Here is a 20,704-nt window from a genome sequence, read left to right as displayed (position 1 = left end):
GCTTTAACTTCCTGACTGATGTCTTGAGATGTTGCTTCAATATATCCACATCATTTTCCTTCCTCATGATGCCATCATCTATTTTGTGAAGTGCACCAGTCCCTCCTGCAGCAAAGCACCCCCACAGCATGATGCTGCCACCCCTGTGCTACACAGTTGGGATGGTGTTCTTCGGCTTGCAAGCACCCTCTTTTTTATTATGGCCAAACAGTTCTATTTTTGTTTCATCAGACCAGAGGACATTTCTCCAAAAAGTACGATCTTTGTCCCCATGTGCAGTTGCAAACCGTAGTCTGGCTTTTTTTATGGCGGTTTTGGAGCAGTGGCTTCTTCCTTGCTGAGCAACCTTTCAGGTTATGTTGATATAGGACTCGTTTTACTATGGATATAGATACTTTTGTACCTGTTTCCTCCAGCATCTTCACAAGATCCTTTGCTGTTGTTCTGCGATTGATTTGCACTTTCCGCATCAAAGTACGTTCATCTCTAGGAGACAGAACGTGTCTCCTTCCTGAGCGGAATGATGGCTGCGTGGTCCCATGGTGTTTATACTTGCGTACTATTGTTTGTACAGATGAACGTGGTACCTTCAGGCGTTTGGAAATTGCTCCCAAGGATGAACCAGACTTGTGGAGGTCTACAATTTCCTTTCTGAGGTCTTGGCTGATTTCTTTTGATTTTCCCATGATGTCAAGCTAAGAGGCACTGCGTTTGAAGGTAGGCCTTGAAATGCATCGACAGATACACCTCCAATTTACTAAAATGATGTCAATTAGCCTATCAGAAGTTTCTAAAGCCATAACATCATTTTCTGGAATTTTCCAAGCTGTTTGAAGGCACCGTCAACTTAGTGTATGTAAACTTCTGACCCACTGGAATTGTGATACAGTGATTTATAAGTGAAATAATCTGTCTGTAAACAATTGTTGGAAAAATTACTTGTCATGCACAAAGTAGATGTCCTAACCGACTTGCCAAAACTATAGTTTGTTAACAAGAAATATGTGGAGTGGTTGAAAAACCAGTTTTAATGACTCCAACCTAAGTGTATGTAAACTTCAGACTTAAACTGTATACTGAGATCATGTGACAGATCATGTGACACTTAGATTGCACACAGGTGGACTTTATTTAACTAACAAAGGGGGTGAATACATATGCACGCACCACTTTTCCGTTATTTATTTTTTTGAATTTTTAGAAAGTTATTTTTTAGATTTCACTCCACCAATTTGGACTATTTTGTGTATGTCCATTACATGAAATCCAAATAAAAATCAATTTAAATTACAGGTTGTAATGCAACAAAATAGCAAAAACGCCAAGGGGGATGAATACTTTTGCAAGGCACTGTATATGTATGTGTCTGTGCAGGCTTGCATTCTGTGTGTTTGTATGTTTGAATAAGTGTATGGGTTGGCTGTGTATGGGTGTGTGCATTTGCCATTTGTGCGTGTGTTGGAGCATCTGGTGGATATGCAACGTGTGTGTGTGTGTGTGTGTGTTAAGTGTGTATTGTATGCATGTTGTGTGTGTGTGTGCTTGCACACGCTGGCTGGTGTGTGAGAGTTGTTGGCTGGGCCCTGTGGGGCTGGTAATGGGCCTGACTGGGCCCAGCCTCTTATGTAATCTCATGGCCAGGCTGGCTGAACTGAGGGAGGGGTTGTCTCAGGTATGGCACTGCCTACTCCCACTCCCACTCCACCTAGAACCTCTACCACTATTTTCTTGAGGTTTGACAGTGGTGGTATATCAACCTTACGGTACCTACAAAACCTCTGTAAAAACTGTTCCTGCAAAGTATTCATCTTACTGTTGAGAAACCTTTGACTTTAGCAAGCAGTCCCAGTAGCTTGGTTGTTGTTGTTCTAGTCTAGTATTTCTACAGGTTAGTGTATAGAATTTAAACACAGTGTGCTAAACACCACGACCACATCTTTGGATCCCATGAGACACCTGTCACCTCCATTCCCATTCCTCCATCCCTCCACCACTTCAGAGGGAAGGCGAGCGAAGGATTAAATATTTATCCCAGTAACAAGGAGACAGGCATGGGAGGGGACATAAAATGTTCATGCCACTTCACGGTGGCAGGGCTTTTAGTGGTGTGTGTCCGTGTGTGTGTGTGTGTCCATAGGCCAGCTTTCATCTTCCCAGAGGGTCAAATGCCAGGGTAGGGGAGTACGCATGCCTCATACATTCCTCACGGTTATCAGAGTGCTCACATCAATATTCTTGGTGCCCGGGTGTTTTAAATGGGGGTGCCCTGATTTGTTATCGGAATGCCCGACACTCCTGGGCACCCCTGCCAAGCCATGGTGGTTGTTGAATGATATCCAATATACCTTATCCTGCAAGGGGGCATATGCTTTATTGGTGTGTCTGCATTGCTGTACCTTCATTGTAACAACCCACAGTGACATTAAGGTGATGGTATGATTTGTGGTACATCTTATAAGTTACGCCTGCTGCATGGTGCTTCTACAGAGCTTTTAGAAGTTTGATAAAGCTATGTAGCTATAGATTGCCACCAGCAATAGGCAAAACTGTTGATATGTGTTTCTTTCTTTGTGCTACTAAGCAATACTGTTCTGAACTGTGGTAAACAAACAGGAATGCCAGCTACTTTAGGTGCACCACCTCTAAGAACAAACTCTTAGTTTGGCACTTGTTAAATATTCAATGTTCTCCTTTTTCCACAACCTATTCTCTCTCTCCGTTTCCCTCTAATGTACCACTCTGTCTCCTTTTCCCTCTCCCTCTCATTTCCCTCCCTCCCTCTCTCTCTCTCTGATGGGTAGTGACAGTGTGAATGGGCAGGTGTTGTCTCAGTGTGAGTCATAGGTATAGATAATCCAGGTTTGATGTGACCACTGTTGTTTTGTCTCTGCTGCTCTGACTCAGAACACTGGCCCTGCATATACAGGTTTTCCCACAGTATGTAGTGGTGAGAACTCATGACTCCATGAGAAGTAGCTGAGATGACTGAGGTGTGTCAAGGTGTGAGCTTGTGACAGCATTATTGAGGTGTAGGGCTGAATGACTCATCGCGCGTGTATTTGTGGTCCGCCTTGGCACAGGCCTGCCCTGCCTGAGAGCGATTGATTAGTGCTGTGCTGCAGTGTTTGCCTGTGGATTTCTCTCCCTGGCCGGGCACACAAAGACCCCATTGTGTGTGTGATTGAGTGTGCGTGTGGATGCACGCTGCGTTTCAGCTAGGGCCCATTCTCTGTATAACCCTTTACCAATCACTAAACACCCACACACAACACTGACCATCTCTCTCTCTCTCTCTCTCACACACACACACACACACACACACACACACACACACACACACACACACACCTAAAACCAAACTCTGGCCACCACACACACCTAACACAACCTACTCTCCCACCAACTAAAACCACCCACTCTTTAACATGCACTTCTTTTCTCTTGGGTTTAGATCAGTTCACTGGGTTTCGGGAGCACTGATTGCCTATAGGAAGCTGAGAGATGCACTTTTCCTGAGGCCCAGAGATAGGGCTGTGGCGGTCATGAAATTTTGTCAGCCGGTGGTTGTCAAGGAAATAACTGCCGGTCTCACGATAATTGACCGTTAATTAACATAAACACATTTAGCATTTCCTGGCTTCCAGCATATCCTGCAAGCCACTGATGCAGACCTTTGGAACATCTAGATTTTAAAAAATCGAATAAATCCATGTAATATAGCCTACACCATCACAATAAATCCATTATTTATTTTAGACAGTTCTAAAGAAACATGATAAGAAGAAAATGTCGTCTATTTCAGAAGAACAGAACAGCATTCTCTGAGTTGTCCTGATGTTAGGCCCTGATATGGCTATGCCATATGGCTCTGGGCTACACTAGTTCATTTAGCAGACAAGATTTGCATAGAATTCCATGGCATTATTTTATAGTATGAAGAATACAATTGAACAAAGCTGAATAAAATAAAGGATTTAAGGGAGTGCGCAAATGCGGCTATTCTGTGTTGAGCGGTTAACAAAGAAACAGGTACTCCTATATGCTTAATTTAGAGTTATTTATGTAACTTTAGTTGTGATACAAACGTTGGGCTATATGTTTAGATGTTTTATACATTCTAAGGCTGCATGATGCGACTCTAATTATGATTTGAAAAAATGAAGGCTGTACACACTTCATATGTCTCTCATTCACAATTTGACAAGCACTTGATAATGCCTCGAATTTCCTGGCTGCATCCCCTTTGTGTGGCCGTAATGCCCCCTAAAAAAATCCATGCCTTTTGCGGCCAGTGGCCGTTGTGCCCTTGGTATGAATATAATAATTAGAATTCCCTTCTCCCAGCTGCGTGTGGGAGCACCTCTCACTCACATGGCTCTCAGTCACGTGATCGGGCTTCTCATAGGCAACAAGTGAAGACAGACACATCTGGGGGGCAACTGCGCGCGTCCTTATCCAATTCCGAGGTGCATATTGAAGATATTTACTTTTCGTCAGCCAACAAGATGAGTAGGCCTAACGAACAGCAAAAGCGCTAGTCTATGTCAATCTACTAACCCCATAGTACAAAAGTTGACCTATTCTGTGCGATAAATAAATATTCCAAACATAGTCTGGGACAATTGTGGGATGCGATAGATCCCAAATGAATACAACCACTAGCATCAATAAACCTGTTTTAAGCAATGAGCCTGACGCAACAGATCAGAACATTCATCTTAAAATGCTATTTCTTCACATAAGCGCAACAATGTGCACACGGCAGTAGGCTATAAGCATGAATGTTCAATTAGCAGAAAACACCATTATCAAAAGTGACCATAAATGCAATTATGCATGTCATACTTTATTATAAATGTGCATTTTTATTGTGAAAATTATCTTCCCCAAACTTGAAACTCACACGCTGCGTATGTATGCCAGTTAGGCTCTACACCAGTTGTAAAGTTGATTCATGTGCTTCATTTTAAGAAGTTATTTGGCCACTTTTAGTTGTGATACAAACCTTATCAAAACATATAGGCCTATGTGCTAGGCTACATGAGGTGACTATGATTTGAAAAAGTTGCAACAAAAAAAAGCATGCACTGTTTGCCTTAAGCTGGGCATCATTCACAAGTGATAGGCTAATATTGTCACCCATCACACTATTCTTGATTTAATCTTGTCTTTACATATACAAAATAATATGTGTGAAATTTGTTTTGATTTAGAATGGACCATTATCATGCACCTGTCTCGAAAAAATATATAAACATGTCATCTATGCACATAAATAGCGAATGGAGGACGCTCTTCCGTGGTTCATTTTCATGCCAGCAAGGTAGGCTATACTCCTGTTTTAAAGAGAAGCAATGTGCTTAATATTAGGAAAGTTGAGAAATAAATATAGTAGGCTGATGGGATCCTCTTTTTAATAGTCATCAATCTGTTTTCTAATGCTATTGCATAGCCTATAGAAATGTTGCGCAACATCAGCTCATGGGCTCTCATCGATTTTCGATTATATTTGCATTGATGTCAGTGATTATAGGGACAATAGAGTGCGGGGTACCAGGCAGTTAGCACGTTTGGTAGGCTACTAATGACCATCAGAGCTTGGAGAAGCATAATAACCGTGACTAAACGGTCACGTGGAATTTGACAGCCATCATGACTCGTGACCGCCGGTGTGGCCATTTTGCATCCCCAAGCTTTCCTGTTTCCCCATGCCCAGAGGCAAGACCCCAGCTCTGTGTCTGACGGCAGACAACAATATCCTTTATGAATAGAGCCTGGGCTATTGATTCCTACATATAAAATGACTTATGTTTTGTAGTTTTCCGCATGGTTTAATGTCCATGATAGACAGACTAAGACGTTGTTATTGATCACAGGCACATCTAATGGACAAATTATCGACCTACATAACAACAAATTCTGAGCTAATCAATCTTCCAGGGTTGTGAAAACCAAGTAGGCTATTTGGCAGCAGACACACTGACGGTAATGAAAGTACACCCACTACTTTACGGTCTCATCTACAGATATATATTTCTTAATGTAATGTAACATTGGAGAATGTTTTTGAATTGTGACATTTATTTGCATGAATGCCCCTTTCTCCGCCATACCCATACCCTCTCCCTGGGTCCTGCTCTCTCCTCTACCCCTTCTCCACCCTCCTCTAACCTCCTCCACCCCATCCCTTGTTTCTACAGACATTGCCCCTTGATTGCTCAAAGTGACCACAACCGGTCATTACCTCCTCCCTGTCTCTCTACAGAATTCGCGACAAACTGCACTCTGTCAGGTTGCCAGGACAACTGTTCGGTGACTCCGTCGGGCGCTGCATGTTACTGTAGGAGTGGATATGAAATAGGGCTGGACGGCATGACATGTAAAGGTGAGTTCCACCAACCTTACAACCTTTAGCCTTCTAGACTCTGACAACCTACATCCTGCTACTGGCTTTATAAATAGTAGGCCTATACCTAGTCAAAGTCTGGTGGGCAATTGTCCTTATCCAACTCGAAAGACCATGAAAAAGAGCTGGGGGGTTTTGTGCACTAACAATGGCTAACCAGATGTGATTGGCCCATGTGTAACCTACTGTGTGTTGGTCAGATTTTGACGAGTGCAGTGTTTACGGGACCTGCAGCCAGTCCTGTACCAACACAGAGGGCTCCTACACCTGCAGCTGTGTGGAGGGCTACCTGCCTCAGCCCGACAACCGCTCCTGCAAGGCCAAAAATGGTTGGTATTATTAAGACCTACCACTGCCACCACTCAACTCGTTATTTTATCGAACAGTCCCCTTGATGCTTTCCATGGGGCTTTTCAACTAATGTACTGTAAATATACGGATTCGTATTAGCTGTTGACCACTTTGTTGATCGCCTACCCTTACACCTTGTCGAGACAATAACCTCTGCTCCAAAGTCCACTCACGCCTTCCTCCTCCCATCCCCCGCTCTCTCCTCTCCTCCCAGTCCCAGTAGAAAGGAACTCGGTGCTGCTGATCGCAAACAGTCAGAACATCCAGGCCACGTCTTTGAGCGGTACCACGATCAGCCTACTGTCCACCACCACCAAGCAGACCACCGCCATGGACTTCCTCTACGCCCAGGAGCAGGTCTGCTGGATCCACGTGGGTGACTCGCCCGCCTCCACCCACCTCAAGTGTGCCAAGATCCCCAACCTCAAGAGCTTTGCTGACGAGAGGGTCATCAACATCTCCCTCAGCCTGCACCGTGAGTTCTATAATACAATATGATACAGTACAGTATGATACTCTATCTCCTCACTCCGCTTAGACTGTGACTACACTGTAGTATAGTACAGTATGATACAGTATAGTATTAGTTCATAGCTATACAGTACAGTATACTACATCTCACACCACACTGCTCAAGGATGCTACAGTGAGTAGCACAGTGAGATAATACACCATCCATCAACATCCACACAATCAATAATGCACTATTCACACCTACAAAATGTTAGTACAATCGAGTACACTGTTACAGCAGTACAGCATGAAGAGTAAAATAGGGTACACTGTTACAACACAGCAGGCACATTACATCATAGCATGAACATCTCCCTCTGTCTGCACCAGTCAACAGTTGAATATGACATACTGTAGCAGTTCTACACAGAGGTGTGTGTGTGTGTGTGTGTGTGTGTGTGTGTGTGTGTGGTGCTAGAAATGTCGTGTGTGCCTGCGTTTCGTGTGTGTGCCTGTGTTGATACTGTAGCCGGAGTTGTGTAACAGCCAGTTTGGAAGAATACCGAAGCGAGTTCTCTTCCAGTAAAAAAGGAAGAGGAAGAACGGAGCCAGTGGATCTAAGGAAAAACATGTGCGTGTGAGCAGGTGTAGCTTATAGGTCAGCTCCCCCTTCTTCCTCTGTCTCCCTTCAGTCCCACCCTCCCTCCTCCACATCAACCCCAAGTTTACTGCACACTCATGAGCCTTTCTACTATGAATTCTGGGGTCCACACAAAACATGATAAATGACATAATACAGAACATGAATACAAAAGGCACACGTAGCCTACATATCAATACATACACACAAACTATCTAGGTCAAATACGGGAGAGGCATTGTGCTGTGAGGTGTTGCATTATCTGTTTTTTGAAACCACGTTTTCTGTTCACTTGAGCAATATGAGATGGAACGGAGTTCCATTTAATGGTACAGACCTGTTTATTACAGGACTGTTTATAGACTACACAGGAGATTAACGTTTTAAATGTATATGTTTCAAATGTATACACATGAACATTTCAGATATTCATAGTAGAAACTCTCTTTCCCTTCCCACCCTACCTCCCTCTCTCACTCACTTGCGCACACACAGACAAACACATCCCACACACACTCACTCAATGTTAGGTCTGGCTATAGCTGGTGTTTAGTCGGGCACAGTGGGGCAAACAAGCAGACCCCTGCAGCTTTAATTAATCAACCTATAGATACTGTGACCACACACACACTAACACACTCTACTGCGTTAGTTTAGAGATACTTCACCCCTGACCCCCCCCCCCCCCCAACCAGCATCTCTCCCCTATTCCTCCCCCTCCCTCGTCTCACCCCTTTCCTGTCTAATTGAGCAGTAGACCCCTTCAGCTCGCCTGTGTGTGTGTGTGTGTGTGTGTGTTAATTCTGAACCAAAGGAATGTGCAGGACATTCCAACGGCTTCAGCAGGATTCTCCGAGCACCCTTTCTCTGCCTGCCATACACACACACTTACACATAGACACACGACACACGCGTGATAGAGACACTCACACACATGGACACTCACACAGTCCCACTCATACAAAGACACACACACACGCACACACGAAGCAACACAGACACCCACGGCTATTCCAAAGTGTCAAAGAAGAGCGAAGGACCGGGGCTGTATTGCCGCAGCGAGGAAACAATAAATAAGCATTCCATTTCCTGCCGCCATGTCACCTACTTCCTGTTTCCAGAGTTATTCTCCCAGCTGGTGTGTGTGTGTGTTAGGGATGGGCACGGTTATTCAAATATTGAATTATCCGAACTAGGGCTGACCCCATTTAGTCGACGGTCGATTGTTTGGTCAATAGGCTGTTGATCAACTGAGATTTCTTTAGTTGAGCAGTCGCAAATATATATATTTTTTTCATGGTGCACAACACGCCTGTCTGATTCGCGCCTTTCTCAGTGGACTAATCCATTGTGGAGGCCACGGGGATGGCACAGTCCATCACTCTAAGACATGTGATACTGAAATTGTATATGGTTATATTATGTAAAAATAATGGTACAACACTAATAAATATAATATTATTTTATAACATGCGCTTTCTCCCACGTTGGATAGAGGTCGCTGTCCGCGGTTCTGAAACATAATCTTCAGTGCACCGTTGAATTGGCGCCTTTCCCTATGTTGCTATGAGCATAACAGCAAAGTTAACCAGCGTGTTGAGAATAATGCGGTGGAGTGAGATGAGGAAACAGCCCTTGCCTTAATTGTCTAAGAAAATTGAGGAGAGAGGAAACCCCAACTTGATTAGGTCTATAATCAATTGCCTAACTGTTAAATATGCCTGGTATTCAGACTCCTTCACTTTTTCCACATTTTGTTAAGTTACATTCTTATTCTAAAATGGATTAAATTATTTTTCTCATCAATCTACACACTATACCCCATAATGAAAAAGCGAAAATAAGTACATAAGTATTCAGACCTTTTGCTATGAGACTCAAAATTTAGCTCAGGTGCATCCTGTTTCCATTGATCATCCTTGATGTTTCTACAACTTGATTGGACATGATTTGGAAAGGCACACACCTGTCTATATAAGGTCACACACTTGACAGTGCATGTCAGAGCAAAAACCAAGCCATGAGGTCGACGTAATTGTCCGTAGAGCTCCGAGACGACAAGAATGTGTCATGGCACAGATCTGGGGAAGGGTACCAAAACAATTCTGCAGCATTGAAGGTCCCAAGAACACAGTGGCCTCCATCATTGTTAAATGGAAGAAGTTTGGAACCACCAAGACTCTTCCTAGAGCTGGCCGCCTGGCCAAACTGAGCAATCGGGGGAGAAGGGCCTTGGTCAGGGAGGTGATCAAGAACCCGATGGCAGAGCTCCAGAGTTCCTCTGTGGAGATGGGAGAACCTTCCAGAAGGACAACGATCTCTGCATCACTCCACCAATCAGGCCTTTATGGTAGAGTGGCCAGACGGAAGCCACTCCTCAGTAAAAGGCACATGATAGCCTGCTTGGAGTTTGCCAAAAGGCATCTAAAGGACTTTCTGACCATGAGAAACAAGATTCTCTGGTCTGATGAAACCAAGATTGAACTCTTTGGTCTGAATGCCAAGCGTCACGTCTGGAGGAAACCTGGCACCATCCCTACGGTGAAGCATGGTGGTGGCAGCATCATGCTGTGGGGATGTTTTTCAGCAGCAGCGACTGGGAAGCTAGTCAGGATCAAGGGAAAGATGAACGGAGCAAATTACAGAGAGATCCTTGATGAAGATCTGCTCCAGAGCGCTCAGGTCCTCAGACGGGGGCGGCAGGTAGCTTAGTGGTTAAGAGCGTTGTGCCAGTAACCGAAAGGTCGCTGGTTCTAATCCCCGAGCCGACTAGGTGAAAAATCTGTTGTTGTGCCCTTGAGCAAGGCACTTAACCCTAATTGCTCCTGTAAGTTGCTCTGGATAAGAGCGTCTGCTAAATGACTAAAATTTAATGTAAATGTAAGGTTCACCTTCCAACAGGACAACAACCCTAAGCACACAGCACAGACAACGCAGGAGTGGCTTCGGGACAAGACTCTGAATGTCCTTGAGTGGCCTAGCCAGAGCCCGGACTTGAACCTAATCGAACATCTCTGGAGAGACCTGAAAACAGCTGTGTAGCGACGCTCCCCATCCAACCTGACAGAGCTTGAGAGGATCTGCAGAGAAGAATGGGAGAAACTCCCCTTCTACAGATGTGCCAAGCTTGTAGCGTCATACCCAAGGCTGTAAGCGCTTCCAAAGGTGCTTCAACAAAGTACTGAGTAAAGGGTCTGAATACTTATGTAAATAGATATTTCAGTTTTTTATTTGTAATAAATTAGCAAAAATGTAAAAATAAAAAATAAAAAAAGTTTTGCTTTGCCATTATGGGGTATTGTGTGTAAATTGATGAGGGGAAAAAAACAAAATAATTTAATCCATTTTAGAATAAGGCTGTAACTTAACAAAATGTGGAAACGGTAAAGGGGTCTGAATACTTTCTGAATGCACTGTATACCGTTGAAGTCGGAAGTTTACATACACTTAGGTTGGAGTCATTAAAACTGGTTTTTCAACCACTCAACAAATTTCTTGTTAACAAACTATAGTTTTGGCAAGTCTGTTAGGACATCTACATTGTGCATGACACAAGTAATTTTTCCAACAATTGTTTACAGACAGATTACTTCACTTATATTTCACTGTATCACAATTCCAGTGGGTCAGAAGTTTACTAAGTTGACTGTGCCTTTTTAAACAGTTTGGAAAATTCCAGAAAATGATGTCATGGCTTTAGAAGCTTCTGATAGGCTAATTGAAATCATTTGAGTCAATTGGAGGTGTACCTGTGGATGTATTTCAAGGCCTACCTTCAAACTCAGTGCCTCTTTGCTTGACATCATGGGAAAATCAAAAGAAATCAGCCAAGACCTCCGAGAAATAATTGTAGACCTCCACAAGTCTGGTTCATCCTTGGGAGCAATTTCCAAAAGCCTGAAGGTACCTCGTTCATCTGTACAAACAATAGTACGCAAGTATAAACACCATGGGACCACGCAGCCGTCATACCGCTCAGGAAGGAGACGCGTTCTGTCTCCTAGAGATGAACGTACTTTGGTGCGGAAAGTGCAAATCAATCGCAGAACAACAGCAAAGGACCTTGTGAAGATGCTGGAGGAAATGGGTACAAAAGTATCTATATCCACAGTAAAACGAGTCCTATATCGACATAACCTGAAAGGCCGCTTAGCAAAGAAGAAGCCACTGCTCCAAAACCGCCATAAAAAAGCCAGACTACGGTTTGCAACTGCACATGGGGACAAAGATCATACTTTTTGGAGAAATGTCCTCTGGTCTGATGAAACAAAAATAGAACTGTTTGGCCATAATGACCATCGTTATGTTTGGAGGAAAAAGGGGGTTGCTTGCAAGCCGAAGAACACCATCCCAACCGTGAAGCACGAGGGTGGCAGCATTATGCTGTGGGGGTGCTTTGCTGCAGGAGGGACTGGTGCACTTCACAAAATAGATGGCGTCATGAGGAAGGAAAATTATGTGGATATATTGAAGCAACATCTCAAGACATCAGTCAGGAAGTTAAAGCTTGGTCGCAAATGGGTCTTCCAAATGGACAATGACCCCAAGCATACTTCCAAAGTAAATCCAAGAACAGTTTGGTGACTAATTTTATGTTTGAGATTCTTCAAAGTAGTCACCCTTTGCCTTGATGACAGCTTTGCACACTCTTGGCATTCTCTCAACCAGCTTCATGAGGTAGTCACATGGAATGCATTTCAATAAACAGGTGTGCCTTGTTAAAAGTTAATTTGTGGGATTTCTTTCCTTCTTAATGCGTTTGAACCAATCAGTTGTGTTGTGACAAGATAGGGGTGGTATGCAGAAGATAGCCCTATTTGATAAGACCAAGTCCAGATTATGGCAAGAACAGCTCAAATAAGCAAAGAGAAACGACAGTCCATCATTACTTTAAGATATGAAGGTTAGTCAAAATGTCAAGAACTTCGAAAGTTTCTTCTAGTGCAGCCGCAAAAATCATCAAGCGCTATGATGAAACTGGCTCTCATGAGGACCTCCACAGGAAAGGAAGACCCAAAGTTATCTCTGCTGCAGAGGACAAGTTCATTAGAGTTAAATGCACCTCAGATTGCAGCCCAAATAAATGCTTCACAGAGTTCAAGTAACAGACACATCCCAGCATCAACTGTTCAGAGGAGACTACGTGAATCAGGCCTTCATGGTTGAATTGCTGCAAATAAACCACTACTAAAGGACACCAATAATAAGAAGAGGCTTGCTTGGGCCAAGAAACACGAGCAATGGACATTAGACCAGTGGAAATCTGTCCTTTTGTCTGATGAGTCCAAATGTGAGATTTTTGGTTCCAACTGCTGTGTCTTTGTGAGACGCAGAGTAAGTGAACGGATGACCTCCGCATGTGTGGTTCCCACCTAGAAGCATGGAGGAGGAGGTGTGATGGTGTAGGGGTGCTTTGCTGGTGACACTATCAGTGATTTATTTAGAATTCAAGGCACACTTAACCAGCATGGCTGCCACGGCATTCTGCAGCGATATGCCATCCCATCTGGTTTGCGCTTAGTCCCACTATCATTTGTTTTTCAACAGGACAATGACCCCCAAAACACACCTCCAGGCTGTGTAAGGGCTATTTGACCAAGAAGGAGAGTGATGGAGTGCTGCATCAGATGACCTGGCCTCCACAATCCCCCGACCTCAACCCAATTGAGATGGTTAGGGATGAGTTGGACCGCAGAGTGAAGGAAAAGCAGCCAACAAGTGCTCATTATATGTGGGAACTCCTTCAAGACTGTTGGAAAAGCATTCCTCATTAAACTGGTTGAGAGAATGCCAAGAGTGTGCAAAGCTGTCAAGGCAAAGGGTGGCTACTTATCAAATATAGTCTTTTTTTGGTTACTACATGATTCCAAACTTTTGACTGTTACGGTAGATCTATGAAATAATCCCTTTTAAAAACAACCACACATGCCTAACACCTTCACCTAACAGACTGGTGAGGGGTGGATTGTAGATATGTTTGGATGTGTGAATGTGCATGTGCTTAAAGGAGCTAATTGGTCAAAGTCAGACGCGTGCCGGGCCAAGCATTCTTTGCTCTAACCCCCTACCCAATCAGTCACCTGAACTCAGTACAGTACTTTCCTAGGGAGCGATGCTCCTCAGTCCTCACAGACAGCCACACAGACAGACACACAGCGCCAGGGCAGGCCCCAGATCAGCCACAAGCTAACACTGTGACTGCCCACAAAGCCATCAATGCACTGCCACCTCTACTGCGTGTTACATAACTGGGAAGCCCTCATTTAAAAGATAAAAACAAACAATGTCTACGTTAAGGGACGGCAGGTAGCTTAGCGGTTAAAGCGTAGGGACAGTAACCAAAAGTTTGCTTGTTCGAATTCCAGATCTGGCAAGTTGGAAAAATCTGCTGTTCTGCCCTTGAGTAAGGCAGTTAACTCCCACAACAACTGCTGATCTTTTAACAAGGGGTTTTGATTTAAGACCATGTCTAGCTGTGCACATTAGCTTTAGTTGGGATGTTTTAAAAGGTTAGGGCTGTAGCAGTCTCCTCTTGGCTGGGAAGAGAGTGGGATGTTATAACCTACGCTAGGAGGCCCCAATGTCTGAGAGGGTCATGTCTAGCTATGTCAGTGATGGGCAACTTTGATGGGGGTGGGGGCCACAAAAAATCTGAACTCATCCAGGCTCTGTCGTAGCCGGCCGTGACCGGGAGACCCATGGGGCGGCGCATAATTGGCCCTGCGTCGTCCAGGGTAGGGGAGGGAATGGCCGGCATGGATGTAGCTCAGTTGGTAGAGCATGGCGTTTGCAACGCCAGGGTTGTGGGTTCAATTCCCACGGGGGGCCAGTATGAAAAATAAAATAATGTATGCACTCACTAACTGTAAGTCGCTCTGGATAAGAGCGTCTGCTAAATGACTAAAATGTAATGAGGGGCTGTAGTTGCTTGTGGGTCTGCGAACCAACATCCATATCCCCCCCATTGCGAGCAAAACATTTCAGTGGCCCCACCCTCATTTTGTACGTTTTAGAGTTAATTTAGTGCAATTCTACACATTTTACCATGTGGTAGAGACATTTTTCTGATATCTGAGTTAGACTGACTAACAAAATCAATGGGGGCCCCCTGGCCTGTAATTCAACCATGATAACAAGTTTATATAGCTGGCCGCTAAACTAACATAACAATCAAAATTTTTTTGACATGGGCTAATTGACTGACTATCATTGACCGACAAAACGAGAAACTGCTGATGCACAACCACATTTCGAAATTGCACCTTGTGTATTCTACTATTCTAACTTAAAATATTAAGTTGACACCCCATTAAGTTGCCCATCCCTGAGCTATGTAAATACCATTATTTTAGTACATTGTATTGGATTCATGCAGCACGTCACAGTGTGTCACCTATCCTTATTACTGTAGGATGGAGCTGACACTGCATAATAAAGCTGTCGAAGTATTACCCACTCCATCAGCTATCCTTATGCTAATGGTTGAATTGATTCTAAGGCTAGTTTGAGGGTTTTGATAAGGATTCCATGTTAAAGCAGCAGTTGGGGTTATGGTGAAGTAATGGGGAAGGGGGTTAGCAGGGCCTACTAGCTGCTTTCTGCTGTGTTTAGTACATATGTTTCTGCTAAATCTCCTTAAGAGATCATGTGCTGGAAAAGAGAAAGTCACTCTTGCAGCTCCACGTTCAACAGTTTATTCTGTATATAATCGCTCTCGTTCTGCCTGTTGCCTGTCTTTCTCTTTTTCTGTCTGTTTCTTTCTCTCAGCCCTCCCTCCCCAACTAATCCTAAAATCACCCCTTCAACCAAATACTTTTAAAATGATTGACATTGCTCTATTTTTTATCTCCATCCACCTCTTCTTCTTCCGTTCTTCCTCTCCCTCTGGTCTTGCTTGCCCCCGGCTGGGTCTTAACCAGTACCTCATTTAGGAGTAGCGTGTCCTTTAGCCCTCTTTTTTTGTGACTTTCCCTTCTTGTCGTGTGATGCGTTCTCCAGATGGTGTTTTAAGACTGGAGTGTTTTGAATGCAGGAGATGGGCTTTGGGGATAGGGAGGTGGATGTGAGGGGCGGGGGGTGTAAAGCCTTAAATCACTGTTTAGGGAGGGTGTGAAGAGGTTAGCCGGAACTTGCATTTTATTAGTGCTCCATCACGGTATGGTATGGAACAACTTCAACATATCAGATATTGACTAATGCAATATGCTTACTCTCCGTATCCAATCGTATAGATGTGGCTCTGTTTGGTCCAAAGCAAGTGCAGGTTCGAAATATGCCTTCACAAATTCCCTGGATATAGATCTAGTCCTCCCTCTCTTTGAGGTGCAGAGGGCTGAGCAGAGTAAACAAACTACTTGGAGGAGGGGGGAAAAAAGCAAAAAAGCACTGTGGTCTTTTTTTTCATTATGTTTTATAGTGCAATGTTCGTCAGATAGAAGATTTTTCTTCTCCTCTAGGAAAGGGAACAGGGGGAGGGATGGGGCGATGATGGATGCATGGAGGAAGAGGAGAGAAGTGGGAGGAGCGGGGAAGCAGGGACGAAGAAAAAAACAAGGTTTTTGCTTCCCGGTCAGAGTTTCTGTTTACCAGAAGTTGGTGGGAAAAAGTCAGTTCCAATGAACAGGGATTGTACTTACCTCTCCCCTCACCTCCGCTTCTTTCCACTCCTCTCCTACTGGACCAATAAAGGTATTTTTAAAATCCCTATTGAAAATCAGAATCTCTCTCGCTCTCTGCATAATTATTTTTTCTTAAGCACAAACATATGTGTATGTTATCCATTTTGACTGCCCTCACCATTCAATCACATTGAAAAATATTGTTAGTGTGCATGTGTTTTTTTTTAAACAATGAAACCTCCTTTAGAATTCCATTGAGATTTATTGCCCAAGAGCTGGTAAGCTTTCACTAGGCACACTTTTATTGCCCTCTTAGGCCTTGGAATTTGCCTCATCATCCCCCATCCTACTCTTTCGTCTTTCAGAGAAAACTATCCCCTTGGCCTCCCTAAATCAACACTGTGCCCCCATCACCTCCAGACATACGGCACAGTGCCCCCCTCACTACCAAACACCAGATATTCACCCTAGGGTAAAGGACGTGTGTTTGTTTGGTTTTGGGGTATCTGCTTAATAAAAGACAGCGAGAACATGGCCTTGTGGGAGGTGTAGCCCCCTGCCTCAGACACACACACACAAACACACACTCTAAACCCAGTAATAATATGAAAATGTTTATGGACTGTATCGCTGGGTTCCCCAGTCTCTCATATCTAGCTCCATCAATGGGGCTCTTTCTGTGATCTCTGGCAAACACAGTCTATGGTTTCTGTGGGAGTGTGTGAGTGGTAATAGTAGATGTGTGTGTTGCTCTTTCTGTCTGTCTTATTTTCGTCTAAACCCTTTGCCCTCTGTGTATTGAGGGATCTCCTCCCAGACCTGGACTAAAGCATCCGCCAACTCCTGGACAGTCTGTGGTGCAACGTGGCGTTGGTGGATGGAGCGAGACATGATGTCCCAGATGTGCTCAATTGGATTCAGGTCTGGGCCAAACCGGTCATGCTGGAGGATGTTGCAGGCAGCAGAACGTTCTCCACGGCGTCTCCAGACTCTGTCACGTCTGTCACAAGTGCTCAGTGTGAACCTGCTTTCATCTGTGAAGAGCACAGGGCGCCAGTGGCGAATTTGCCAATCTTGGTGTTCTCTGACAAATGCCAAACGTCCTGCACGGTGGGCTGTAAGCACAACCCCCACCTGTGGACGTCGGGCCCTCATACCACCCTCATGGAGTCTGTTTCTGACCGTTTGAGCAGACACATGCACATTTGTGGCCCTCCTACGGCCTCCTCCACGTCTCCTGATGTACTGGCCTGTCTCCTGGTAGCGCCTCCATGCTCTGGACACTACGCTGACAGACACAGCAAACCTTCTTGCCACAGCTCGCATTGATGTGCCATCCTGGATGAGCTGCACTACCTGAGCCACTTGTGGTGAAAAAATCTGTCGATGTGCCCTTGAGCAAGGCACTTAACCCTAATTGCTTCTGTAAGTCGCTCTGGATAAGAGCGTCTGCTAAATGACTAAAATGTAAATGTAAAAATGTATTCGCTGTATTCAGCATCGTTTGGGTGGAGCAGGGCAGGGGCCTTCACATATTCCCTTTAAGTCTGAGGAGTTCCCAGTGTGTGTGTGTGTGTGTGTGTGTGTGTGTGTCAGACATATACAGTGGGGAAAAATGCAAACGTTGCTCAATTGGAATCAAGGGACCTAACGTGTGCCAGGAAAACATTCCCCACCCCACAGCCACCAGCCTGTTCTGTTGACAACAGGCAGGATGGGGGCATGGACTCATGCTCCTTACGCCAATCCTGACTCTGCCATCAACATGACTCAACAGGAACCGGGATTCGTCGGACCAGGCAATGCTTTTCCATTCCTTAATTGTCCAGTTTTGGTGGTCGCTTGCCCACTGGAGCCGCTTCTTCTTGTTTTTAGGTGATAGGAGTGGAATCCAGTGTGGTCGTCTGCAATGGCCCATCAAGGACCAACGAGTTGTGCGTTCCGAGATGCTGTTCTGCACACCACTGTTATTTGCCTGTTTGTGGCCCGCCTGTTAGCTTGTATGATTCTTGCCATTCTCCTTCGATTTCTCATCAACAAGCTGTTTTTGCACACAGGACTGCCGCTGACTAGATGTTTCTTGTTTGTTGCACCATTCTCAGTAAACCCTAGACACTGTCGTGCCTGAAAAGCCCAGTAGGCTGGCTCTGGCCCAACCCTTTGGTTTCTGGGACCAATCACATTCTGACCGTTCTGTTCTCATTCTAGAAATTGTCAGGAAGGGAGGCAAATCCAGACTCAACGTGGAGAAGAACCGTCTGTTGGCCGGAGTTATGTGGATGGTGTAGCCAGGCAAAGATTACACTGTACCATCTTTACCACCCCAACAACCACACACTCACTCCCCTGACCCAGCGGGAGCAACAACATTCAGAAACACATCCACTGGATAACCAACTAGTACCAAACACAACCACAGTGAAGCAGGGCAGGGCTCCATTCCATTCACCAAAACAGAATAACACCAGATATAACAGACTGACCCTAGGCCCCCGGCACATAGACTATTGCAGCATAGATACTGGGGGCTGAGACGGGGTGTCGGGAGACACTGTGGCCCCGTCCGACGATACCCCCGGACAGGGCCAACCAGGTAGGATATAACCCCACCCACTTTGCCAAAGCACAGCCCCCACACCACCAGAGGGATATCAACAGACCACCAACCTACTACCCTGAGACAAGGCTGAGTATAGGCCACAAAGATCTCCTCCACTGCACGAGCCAGAGGGGGCGACAAACCGGACAGGAAGATCACGTCAGTGACTCAACCTACTCAAGTGACGCACCCCTCCTAGAGACGGCATGGAAGAGCACTAGTAAGCCAGTGACTCAGCCCCCGTAATAGGGTCAGAGGCAGAGAATCCCAATGGAGAGACGGGAACTGTCCAGGCAGAGACGGCAAGGGCGGTTTGTCGCTCCAGTGCCTTTCCGTTCACCTTCGCACTCCTGGGCCAGACTACACTCAATCATAGGACCTACTGAAGAGATTAGTCTTCAGTAAAGACTTCAAGGTCGAGACCGAGTCTGCGTCTCTTACATGGATAGGCAGACCATTCCATAAAAATGTAGCTCTATAGGAGAAAGCCCTGCCTCCAGCTGTTTGCTTAGAAATTCTAGTGACAATAAGGAGGCCTGCATCTTGTGATCGTAGCATACGTGTAGGTATGTACGGCAGGACCAAATCGGAGAGATAGGTAGGAGCAAGCCCACATAATGCTTTGTAGGTTAACAGTAAAACCTTGAAATCAGCCCTAGCCTTAACAGGAAGCCATTGTAGAGAGGCTAGCACAGGAGTAATATGATAATCTTTTTTGGTTCTACACACACAGAGACTCATAACAAGCTCTCAATTTGGAAAATCTGACCTAACTCTATCGTCGTGATTCCTATTTACAAGCAAAAACTCAAACAGGAAGTACCAGTGATCCTCAACACGAGGGCCCCTCGGGTGCGTGCTTAGTTCCGTCCTTTACTCCCTGTTCACCCAAGACTGCGTGGCCACGCACGACTCCAACACCATCATTAAGTTAGCAGACGATACGACCGTGGTAGGCCTGATCACCGATGACAATGAGACAGCCTACAGGGAGGTCAGCGACAACGACCTCTCCCTCAACGTCAGCAAGACAAAGGAACTGATCGTGGACTACAGAAAAACTAAGGGCCAAGCACGCCCCTATCCACATCGACAGGGCTGTAGTGGAGCAGGTCGAGAGCTTCAAGTTCCTCGGTGTCCACATCACTAAGGAATTATCATGGTCCACACACACCAACACAACACCTCTTCCTCCTCAGGAGGCTGAAAAGATTTGGCATGGTCCCTCAGATCCTCAATAAGTTCTACAGCTGCACCATTGAGAACATCTTGACTGGCTGTATCACTGCTTGGAATGGCAACTGCTTGGCATCCGACCGCAAGGCGCTACAGAGGGTAGTGCGTATGGCCCAGTACATCACTGGGGCCAAGGTCCCTGCCACCCAGGACCTCTACACCAGGTGGTGTCAGAGGAAGGGCCTAAAAATTGTCAAAGAGTCCAGTCACCAAAGTCATGGACTGTTCTCTCTGTTACCGCATGGCAAGTGGTACTGATGCACCAAGTATGGAACTAAAATAACCCTGAACAGATTCTATCCCCAGCTTCTATAAGTCTGCTAAATAGTTAACCAATATTAACTATCTGCATTTACCCTTTTTGCACTAACTCTTTTGACTCATCACATGTGCTGCTGTTA

General features: G+C 45.1%; 1 protein-coding gene across 2 annotated transcripts in view; it reads left to right on the top strand.

The window, feature by feature from the left end:
• LOC311133845 (low-density lipoprotein receptor-related protein 1-like) overlaps positions 1 to 20,704 on the top strand; it is a gene marked incomplete at its 5' end in the record, with an annotated part of 189,959 nt that overhangs the window by 65,429 nt on the left and 103,826 nt on the right. For both annotated transcript variants that reach the window (XM_084167441.1, XM_084167442.1), the window contains 3 exons: positions 6,266 to 6,385; positions 6,607 to 6,735; positions 6,972 to 7,232. In XM_084167441.1, the coding sequence (XP_084023567.1) occupies positions 6,266 to 6,385; positions 6,607 to 6,735; positions 6,972 to 7,232 (510 nt within the window). The remainder of the gene's footprint in view (positions 1 to 6,265; positions 6,386 to 6,606; positions 6,736 to 6,971; positions 7,233 to 20,704) is intronic.

Source organism: Coregonus lavaretus, assembly GCF_964263955.1.
Source record: "Coregonus lavaretus genome assembly, chromosome: 8".
In the NCBI taxonomy this organism is placed as follows: domain Eukaryota; kingdom Metazoa; phylum Chordata; class Actinopteri; order Salmoniformes; family Salmonidae; genus Coregonus; species Coregonus lavaretus.
This window is presented reverse-complemented; position numbering and strand designations above follow the sequence as displayed.